Genomic DNA, 11,008 nt, shown 5'->3' on the forward strand with positions numbered 1-11,008 from the left:
TCTAAGCTACGCTTGGTGTCGCTACAACGGCAACAGATCTTATTGCTCACAACTGATGTGATGCCCAGTGCAACCAAGTGAAAATGTCAAAGTTAAGGACTTCGAGGACTATGTGTCTGCTCAAGTATTATCAGTAGTAAGATATTTGAAGTTGCTGATACTTTGTTACGCTGTGTCGATGAGGATCTCAGTCTACCTTCGTAAAATCAATGTATGATGACAGCTAATCGCCGCTCGCAAGAAAAACTACTGTCTGTGTGACGTGTTGATCACGTGTTGGAAAAAAACCTCTTGGGCCCAGAGTTTCATACAAACCGGACTTGACATTCAGCATACGTGACTAAAATCGAAGTTTGGTTAGAGACGTGGAAGAGCCATCAACAAATGCGAAAAACTCATTCGTTAGCAAAAATCGCACGAAAGAAGGGTGTACAGAAGAACCTTCACAATATCTTCAGTTATATAGCTTTTTTTTTTCAATATAAATATACATAGGTTTTTTTGAAGTTTTCCTTGTAAAAAGGTTACGATAAGAAGGATTTGGTATCTTGAAGGGCAAAGAATGAACACGTCCTTGACAACATGTGTTAACATCCTGAAATTCTACCACTAAGCAGTTGTGAAATCAGGTCTTGGACAGATTATCTGTAAACATCCAGCTACACATACAGTTACACTCATCTACATTTTCATTTTCGCTTGTTGATGCGACTATCCATTGTAGCTGACATCGCATTCAAAAAGTCACGTTCGGTTGCAGAGGTCGGCAATTTGTCTTCAACTTCCTCGATCATCTCTTCCATAACTGACTTCTTGTAGAGGGTCTCGCGGCACATCATAGAACCAATCTCATAAGGAGTCAATCCAGCAGCTGCACTTTTCTTCAGGAGCATTGTGGATAACCGAAACACTCTTTTGCACGATGTTCGCAAGGACCATCCATGCTTCTTGAGAAGAGCTAGATCCTCCTCTGCATCCAAAGATTCTATGTACTTCAAGGTGGATGGTGAGAACGGCTCCTCCGCTTGCGACCAGTAGATCCACTCAAATGTAACATCCTCAAACTGTGTAATACAGAAAAAAAAATTACAGAAAAAATCAGTTCGAGGGATTGGCTTTAAAATAATAAGTATAGTAAACTCTTCACAATTGACATCCACAAGGAATAAGATGAAAAAATTTACAAGTAACATGATAATACTAGTTCTTACTTTCTCAGGTAAGCAGTACCCATGATCGATCGGTACAAGCTTCATGCCATTGTTCTCATCTCTGCAGACGAGGATGTTTCCACCATTCCTGTCAGTATTGGCCAGTCTCATGTCAAGAACGGCGATCTTGTGGACTTCCTCCACCTCGAACTTGGCAGTCCCCATGTCTTCACAACTGCTGAAGGCTCGCACAAATTGCTGAAGAGAACCGAGCTTAGGCTTCTTTGGAAGATCCCAAGCGTCATCTGAATACCGAAAAGCCTCGTGTGCACATCGAACCATCATTGTAGGCGGTACCCCAGAAAACCCAATCGGTTGCTTCTTGAAAGAGGTCCTCGGCCCTTCCTTGGGATGATCCAGCAAGTAAGCAGCAACTTCCCGCATGGCTCCCTCTCCTACTCTTGTACCCTTCTTAAGACCTTCACTACTGGATACTCTTGGGATTTTGGCAAAACCACGAGGATTGTTTATAGCCAACGGCTCCTCGTCAACAGGCTTGAAAATGGCTACATTATCTACACCATATGAATTCTTGAGAAAATACGCTCCGCCAGAACCTTCCGACGCCAAGGCAGGAGCGTAACCTCCCTGAAGACCAGCCTTCGCTTGCTCAAGGACATCAATTAGAACGTCTGCAATCTGATAACGCAGAATTCCACAGGCTGGCTCCAGGATATTCTGAGGCTTGACCTCGTTCTTGATAGTACCTTCATTCTTAAAGTTGTAACTAAGTTGGCGATGAGGAATAGTATACTTAGGCTTTTCGGTAGGCATCGCCTCATGGATTTCCTCAGGTAAAGGCTTCTCCTTCGCAATAGCAGGTTCCTCCGCTGTCACTGAAAGTTCCACATCCCTCCCGACTACCTTCGTTCGTACTTTCGATGATCGCCTTAGTATGAGGTGTACCACAGCATCATCTTGCAGGCACAATTCGTCGATGCATTTCTGATCTTCTAGATTTTGCCCCCTGAGAACCAACTGTTGGGCGTCCAAATCCAAGCCCTCTTTCTCGGATATCCGCTTCTTCAGATCTCGAACACAACGGCTCCTCTCAACCTTGAAAACATACTCTTTCCCATCGATTGATTTGATAGTGACATCCACAATATTAGAGAGATGAAGTACCAGATGCAGCATTTCTCCATTCGAGACACCATAATCCCTGATTAAGCGGTCATTGCGGGTAAGTTCCCTACCGCCGTATACAAGTCTCTGTTGCCTGGTGTAAAATCCCTTGTAAGCCTGGATACGCATTTTCACGGACGCAATGGTATCGGACCTCAGAACTTGCATGGGGATGACGACGTCAGAGCCGAGTGTAGCAAGGTAAATTTGAATAGCCTCCATTGATGGCAAGGCCCGACGAACTGCGGGAGAGAAAGCTTCCGCTGGAGACATAACTAGCCCCGAAGCAGCCATCTTGAATATCTTCCTCAGAAACCAAGAGAACTCTTTGAATCAAGTGCTTGACGAAGCAGAAGGGTAGGCACTAGAACTTGGAATAGATTACTGTTTCTTCATGCTGATAAACTGTTGCAAGTAATGACGACTAAGATCCGATATGGACGCGATGCACTTCGCGCTTCAGGTTCTAAATTTTGACCCGGTGTATGTGTATTCACAATGACACTACCCACTGTAACTACTGTAACGTACAACCCATACTTAACACTATTCACAACCAAGACAGCTGCAAGCGTAGCTCGGCAGCTGTGATACCCAACAACTACATCGAAATCCTATGCGATTTTCACGGTTAAACACTCCATTGTAATTAGTTTCTTCAGATACTATGAAGACAGTATGCCCAACTTGCTCACAATCCTCGAATAAGAACTTCACCCAGGGTGAACTAAACCACTAATCTCATACCCTTCCTCAACTTTAAGTTTGAAGATGGTCAAAGATCACAACGTAACCTAGGATACGATATGTATTGTCTCGAACAGAGCAAAATTATTCCCTGATTTTCTCAGAAATAACTTGACCACGTTAGAACAAGAGCACCGAAATAGTAGACATATGCTGACGATCCTTGTCCACGATAGCAGATTTGTACTAAATCGTTGTCAATTCCACTGTCAAGGACAAATGAACTTCAAATCCTTCGAAGCGGACCCTACGACCGACGGAAATGTAGTAACAAACGTAAAAAAGTTACAACGTTGGCCAAGAGATATACTGCGCTATATCTTCTAGCCAAGATCGACTACACTCTCAACCATACAGCACGATGCTGCAAGATGAGTCGTCCTCCAACGAAAATTGTTCAACAAACACGGAATTGGGCGCTCAACCGCGCTGTAAACACATGTGCGTCTATTCCGCCAACACCTGTAACGAAGACACTATCCAGAACTGCACCACGTCTGCGGCGTTAACCGTGCAGCACACTCTGAAAGAATCTCAAAACTTCCTCTTCACAACACGCGAGTTTCCCTCCGATGCATCAAAACATGTCACAACCCTTCCGACGTCGATCAAACCGCTGTCACCGTCCAAACACGGCACTTCGTCTCCCTACAAGTCCTCCCTCGTCACAACCACCCCGTCCAGTTGAACGCATTACACTCAAGCAGCCAGCAGCAGCGCAGCCCAGATCCTCCCGCTGGTCACCAACTAGAACAAACAACCTGCGAATGTAACAAGCTCAAAGCACCGCCTCGAAACCCTCCCCTCTTCCCGACTCACAACCAGAGATCCCCACCGTAACAACTCTACGCACAGTGGCTATGGCGAAAACTCCAACATACAAATGAGCTTTTAATGAAAGATCATCTCGAGAGTAAAAAGAAAAACAAACAACAGGTGCGCGGTGCGGAAGGCACGGTAAGGAATATGAAATGGAAGAGTCTGGAAGCAGATTGAAATCCAAGGGTTCCTCCTTTGTAAGACTTGAGGGGTCTTGGAACCTGGAAACTTGGAACTTGAACCCTGGTCTGTGGCGTTCGCGAACGTAACCTCGACCCCCCGTGCAGTTGTTCCAAGGCTTCCGTCCCAAGTCACATCGAGGTCTCGTTTTTATTGAAGATAAAAATTATATACGTAAGCCCACAGCGTAATGCTGCGATTAGAATGATGCAGAAATGTCGTGCTCTGCGGAGAGAAAACCGGCAAATCGGCCCAAGGATTCGGCACCAAGGACGTCGCGCTCGCTTGACTTTTGCCTAGTCGAGGTGGCCAAAGGAATTGTGGCAGCCCTTGTCTCCACAAACTGGCAGAGCTATTTTCGCTCCCTGTAAGCCTCTCTTTCTGTTTTCGAAAGAGATCATCAGTAAACTTTGAAGGTGGGCCTCGGTTATTTAGCCCACTTGTGTGTAATAAGTCCGGTTTAGGTTGCACGTATGGACATGATATTTCTGTTTCTTTCGGTGTTTTTCTTTTTCTTATGTTGGTACCAAAAATAAGAAAGAGTTGTAAACATTCTACAAGGAGCAATGTGTTAGGTGGTGGTTTCTTGCTTGTGTCGGTTTTTTAAATATCTGAACTGCTTTTATTATCTAATTAAAGCCAATTTGGATGCAAGTTAGGATGAAGAACATGAGATTGACACGTAATTTTATTCGGTGGTGAGTGTTGATCAAGCACAATAGTATCAATCCCCTTGAGGTTGTTCAAACCACGTTAGTATGTGATGGAATTTTTTTTGTACACAATGTTATACTAATTGTGAAACCCTGCAGTGTTGAAAAATTATGATATTCACCTTCGATCATATTAGTTTTTCGAATCAAGAGATTTGGAATGCGACCGGAACTGTAGAACTTCCGGACTCCTCTTCTTCGTCGCCTAGCATTGTCTTGTTTGGTGGAGTCTGGATGCACTAAAAAGCATTATAAGCGGAGTTTTTTTATAAATATGAGTTTATTCTTGACCTGGTCACGAAACCCAACAGCCTTGATTCGCACAATCTCATTATATGGTGAAAGCCTTTTCACTCTTTCTTTTGCTATATTTATATTTACTTTTTATGTATTAACACAACATGGAGTGAAATTTCCTCTCGATCATGATCTAAGTAACATTTTCATGAACCCAGTTTATTCTAGTCATGAAAGAGAGGAATTTAGCACGTGTTATCTGCAGAAGCCAAGTTGGTAAACAATCAAATTTTAACCAAATTCTAGACCAAGTCATCAATTCCTTATACCGAGAGACTGTCATTTTATTTTTTTATTTAATCTACTTTGCACTGCTGATTTGAATTAAAATCCTAGTGAAGAACTTGAAACAAATACACGTCCAGGTTCACATCGAAGGGGCAATCCAACATAATGCAGGGAAAAAAACAACCATCCATGTCGTCCCAAAATTAGACCAAGACTCTCACTATGCAGAAAAAAAATCAAAAATTAAAAATAGAAAAACAAAAAAACAAAAAAATCAAAATCAAATTTCAAAAAGTCAAAAATAATACAAAGACAAATCAAAACTCTTCATCGAAAAACCAGGTACTAAACTCTTCATCGATGTGTACCTGCACGAGGTGTACGAGGACTCTTCATCGAAGTGTACCGAGGTACGCCTTCGAAAAAGGTACTAGACTCTTCATCAGAAAAAGGCGAATCAAAATTTTCAAATCATTGTTTAATCATTTTACAAAATCAGCTGTAATTGAATCAGCGGACTGAGAGAGAGAGAGCTCCAATAAAGAACGAAGGTTCGCAGATTAACTTAATCACAACCAAAGTCGGCAGCGAAATCTATCGCCACGATCGAGGTGAATATTGGCGGAGCGTGAAAGGAGTAACCCCCAAGGAAATCCCACGGCAGTCAGTCATAAGGACAGAGAAACTGCAAAGAAGGTGGAGCCTTCGCCAGAGAAGGAGGGCGACACAGAATGGGGCTTGTGGGCAAGGGCCAGTAGCCCACTGCTCTCGAAGTTCTCGGCAACTACGACGCAGGATAACTAACCACCACGAAGCCCTACACCAACAGAGGCTAATGGAGGAGGGTCCCGCAATCACCTGCCCACCTGTGGCTCCTTCAAGGAACCCTCGGCACGAGTCACCGAGCCCCGAACCCCCACCTCCCCCTCCATGCGAATGGCTCGCTGACGCCCGGCCCGTTCGCGATGAAATATCTATCGCAATTTCGGAACCTTATACATCCATCCATTGCTCCTCGTCATACTTTATCGTAACTTTTGTTTCCTTTTGCGTTTCTTTATCTGTTAGTTCCTTGTGTCATTTTTCTATCCTGATATCTTTGAAAAGGGGAATGGGTTATTATAAGGGTATTTCTATTTCCTTAATAATGTGCAATAAAGATACGAGAGTGATGGAATATTGTGTGCAACGATGACACCCCCCTCAACCCACAACAATTCCGTCCTAATGCCAATTTTGACTAATATTAACTTTTGATTTTCTAAAATTTTAGTTGGAGAGTAATGTGCTTTGAAATATTAAATCGTGATTTGCAATTTCTTATTGCTTGATCTGCGTAGATGAAAACGAGGAAATCATGGGCATGCATGGTTATTAATATCTTCGAGTTTGGGAATTAGTGAGTTACTAGTACAACCACCAAAGCTGTAAATAGATTATTTAGAAAAATGGACTAGTGAGTGAGACAATTAGAGATGTGACTTTTAAATATAAAATTAAGAAATTAAAAGAGATGTAATATCAACAATGAACGTGCCACCTATTTAAAACAAATATGGGATAGAATTATTTATTTTAAATCTCCAATAATGTTATCAATCATGGAATAGCTACGTTGTGCTATGTACAAACACTTCAAAAACTACACACTGAACTTTCTTTTCATTTTGTTAAAATTGAACCCTAGATTTTATTTTTTATTCTTTTCAAGAGATGCGTTGTTGTGCATGCCATAATGTACATTTCACACTCAATCTTGCATGTCAAATGCATCTTCAATACACGTCAGAATGTAAATGCAAAAGACAGTATGTTAAATATAACTATAAAACGTGTTAATTTGGACGCATTGAATCTTGATGACTGAATTTTGCACTAGTTTCACACACACTCACAAGTTTTATAACATCGTTTTGCCGATGAATGGAAAAACTATATAATCCCTACTTGCATTGCATAATTATATCACTTGTCCGTTAACAAGTAGGGCTTCAACGAACACACACACACACGCACACACACTTCATAAGCTGTTTCTTAGAGCTGAAATATGACAGTGGAGACCTTGAATGCAAATTGCATTCATCGCAAACAAAGCATCGGTGAACAATGCAGTCGATAAAGTGATACCCAGTTGGCATGATTTAGTGACTAAAATGCATTGGCACTGCAACAACGCGGTAAGCCGTTTTGACTAGCTGCTGCTCGTCTTCGTCGTCCTGTTTCTACCACACGCTGAAATCGATGTAGTTAAATTTGATGCACTTCATGCACATTGACCAGTTCTTATTTGGCTTCTCATGGTCCTATTGCATCGCATGTGCAGCCTTGCATTCGGGAGAGGACAGAAGAAAGAAAAGAGAGGTCTTTGCAACTGCAGCACCATGTGTAAATCACAGGAGTGGTTCCAGGGAATGGGGGAATTGCATTCTTGCGATTCACTGGAACATGGGTGGGAGAATCCTCTTCCCGAGGTGAAGGATGGGTGGATGTGCGCTCGTGGGGCCCGGGAGGAGGCAGGCGATGGTAGGGGTTCCTCCATAATGGTCAGTTCTAAACATGGAGATTCAGATGAGCATGAGCGTCAGCAGCGGAGCATGCCGCCGAGCTATGCGCGGAGCGACTGGGAGTCGAGTTGCGGATCAATCTGTAAAGACCGGAGCTTGAGACGCTGAAGCTGGTATCAAGCCGCCGGGGTCCTTTCCGTCCGGCATCTTCCAGGGCAGTAACGGAGCATCAGTAGCGCGGCTTTCCCGAGCACCATCCCACGGAAGTCTCTCCCTGACGCTTCTGTTCGAGTCGATCTTCTGATCGGCGGTCAGCTTTGTACTAGTCTCTTCCAGAACAGGCTCAGCGATTTCACAGTAAATTATCAATGCCGTGTGCCGCGCATTCAAGCACGGCAGTAAACTGTGGGTCGTCAATTCACTGGCACCACTTTGGCTGTTGTGATGAATTTCTGGGCATCGTTCCGTTCTTTGGCTCGGCGAGCGGACCTCCTGCGCGGCTGGACTTCGTGTGGGCATCGAAGCTCTTTAACGCCATGCTTCGAAGCTCATCCTCTTGTGTGTGACCTCTTTGCAAAATCACGACGGTACAATTGTTGACCCTCGCAGCTACTCGAAGCTACAAACATGCAGCAACAGCATAACCCAGTTTAATTCCTAAAAATTGGATATATAATAAACTGGTTTGCTTAATAATGAATTAAATGTGTACAATACACGTGGAAATCTCTCGAACATTGTGCATTTTGTCTATATTACTTGTTCACTTCTTCTTTAGAACCCCATTCATGTACTGTGGACAATTAAATTAAAATACGAACATAGTTGTAAAGGGATAAAACATTGATTTTGACCCAGTGAACTGTTCAATCGAGAAAGGTAAAGATTTAAAAAAACCAACATTGGTACAAAATTCTTTATAATTTCAATGCATTTTTCAATTCCACGATGAAGTTCAATATGTGCTATATTTGCAATATGAGTGTAACGTGCTCGGAATGATTTTTCCAACAATGCATTATAAGCAAGTCTGAGTCAAGGCCCCCGTCTGGCCCTTAGATATTGCATGAAGTAATATACCCATTGTATAAATGGCAAACAAAAGAACACGGACGTAAAGAAATGCATTCATAGAATGCGATATAGAGTTCTAAAAATTATACATTCATGGAAGGCGTTATGAGTTTCTAGAATCAATCGAACCCATGAAAATGTACAGACACAAAACTCACGGATTCTTAGATTAGATTTTGTACTAATATACCCCGCAATCTTACAAAGGAGACGTGCGAGCACGGCAAGTATGATGGACCAAGCCACCGCGTTAGCGGATAACGGGGCCATTTTCTGGGATTCCCAGCCCTCGGCGAAAGGCACACACTGACAAAGATCCTATTACCGCGAAATCCATATCCGGGACGTTCAGGAGCCCAGATTCTAACCCACGTCTGATCTGACATCACGCGACCAATGAGAATGCTCCAATGCAGCGTTTAGACGTAAAGAGGGGCCTTAAAGCCGTGATGGGAAGTGATGCGGGTTCGATTTACGAAGCCATGACGAGGCGTGGGCCATTTTGTCGGACATTGCTCTGGTGGGTTCCTCTGGGACGCCTGTCAGAGAGAGAGAGAGAGAGCAGGGCATCAACATGTCAGCAGCAGCTTCTTGGAAAGACTCCTCATCATGCCCCCCCCACTGTGGATCATGATGATGGGGATGATAAGTTGGATGATATATTATTATTCATTCGTTTGTTGGTTCGTGCATTGATAGCAATGCCATGCTTTTCGGGTATTATTGGGTTGAGATGAACGGAGATTTTATTTCTCCTTTAGTTTTTTCTAGTTTTTGTAGGATGTTTCGATTTTACGTATGTTCAAAGAAAGGAAGAAAAAATTGGTTTTGATATGTTTTTTTAGTGTTATTGTTTACTGTTTATTGTTTATTTTGTTTGTTATTTCGAGTAAAATGGGAACGTTAATGTGTACATGATGACGTCTAAATTTTTTGCCTTGGTTTTTATTGTTGGATTTTTATTATTGGCAAACAATGATATCTCTTGTAAAGAATGTAATCAGCTAAATTAAACATATAAATTATTCGCCAAAACTAATTAGTGATATGAAATGGTGTGGATACATGATGTAAACTGAAAATCCAACTTTCTTTCTTGTACCTTTAAATTCTTTTATATTATCTTGATATTTAAAACCAGAAAAAATTAACACATAGATTTAATTTATACTATTAAAAATCTTAATTTAATAATCTTTTTTACATTTTGGATAATCCATTTAATTTTTGTGGTTGTGCATCATTACAATGAATTATGTAATTAAGAAGTGTATATATATACCTGCATATATGAACATCTATGACATGTTTCTTTTGTTTCTTTCAAATGCAGTATCTCGATTAACATTTTCTAAAAGGAACTAATGGTTGTCAATTAAAACTTTAGAGTTTTCACAACTGCAATTACTATTTTGAATCAATAAAACTGGACTCAAAATCATAAAATAAATAAAATAAAATGTAATTTAATAAAAAATAAATCTATCTCAAAATTTTGTATTTTCTATCTCAAATTAATAAATTCAATAAAAAAATTATTCCAAAAAATTATACACTTTGGTTTCTAATTCAATTAATATTCTTATTTTTTACAACATTTATGTCATATTTAAATTCTATTAAATTTTATATTCAATTTTGAATAAGTTGAGGGATATAATTATTCTTGATATATATATTTATATACATTCATAAATAGTTATGACTTTTGATTTTTCACCAAAAATATTAAAGATTGGGTTTTAGGTTGAAAAATAGATTTCTCCTCTTTACAAATTAATTTATTACTCTGTGTATGAAGTCTGTAATGATGTTTAAAGGATGAAAATAAGAAAAAAAAAAAAAAAACACCATTAAAAATAATGATTATTTTAAATTTTAATACATTTGATGAATTTTTTCTTTTCATCGACCTGTGAATATATTTTTAAAATTGATATGTTTACTTGAAACTAGATTGTTCTGTTTTGTGTAATGGTAAAGCTTAATGTTTGTAATTACATCAACTATTGCAGTTAGCTTGAAGTAGTGTATTTATGCTTAATTATTTGTTTCAAAAGTTTATTGATTTTTTTAAAAAATATAAATATAAATAATGATTTTTTCA

At 40.5% G+C, this 11,008-nt stretch overlaps 1 protein-coding gene across 1 annotated transcript; it reads right to left on the bottom strand.

Annotated features, from left to right (window-relative positions):
• Positions 1 to 430: 430 nt before the first annotated feature.
• On the bottom strand, positions 431 to 4,208 carry LOC112286386 (phosphatidylinositol 4-kinase gamma 4). The gene is made up of 2 exons (XM_024528241.3): positions 1,212 to 4,208; positions 431 to 1,064 (listed from the first exon to the last, which is right to left on the bottom strand). The coding sequence occupies exons 1-2, from the start codon at positions 2,628 to 2,630 to the stop codon at positions 690 to 692; spliced, it is 1,794 nt and encodes a 597-aa protein (XP_024384009.1). The 5' UTR covers positions 2,631 to 4,208; the 3' UTR covers positions 431 to 689.
• Positions 4,209 to 11,008: the final 6,800 nt, after the last annotated feature.

This window comes from Physcomitrium patens, chromosome 9 (assembly GCF_059467195.1).
Source record: "Physcomitrium patens ecotype Gransden chromosome 9, ASM5946719v1, whole genome shotgun sequence".
Taxonomy (NCBI): Eukaryota; Viridiplantae; Streptophyta; class Bryopsida; order Funariales; family Funariaceae; genus Physcomitrium; species Physcomitrium patens.

Excerpts from the sequence above, each read along its gene's own strand:
- LOC112286386 (XM_024528241.3), bottom strand. The coding sequence starts at position 2,630 with ATGGCTGCTTCGGGGCTAGTTATGTCTCCAGCGGAAGCTTTCTCTCCC. Across the intron at positions 1,065-1,211 it reads GGTACTGCTTACCTGAGAAA|TTTGAGGATGTTACATTTGA; the intron begins GTAAGAACTAGT and ends TGTATTACACAG.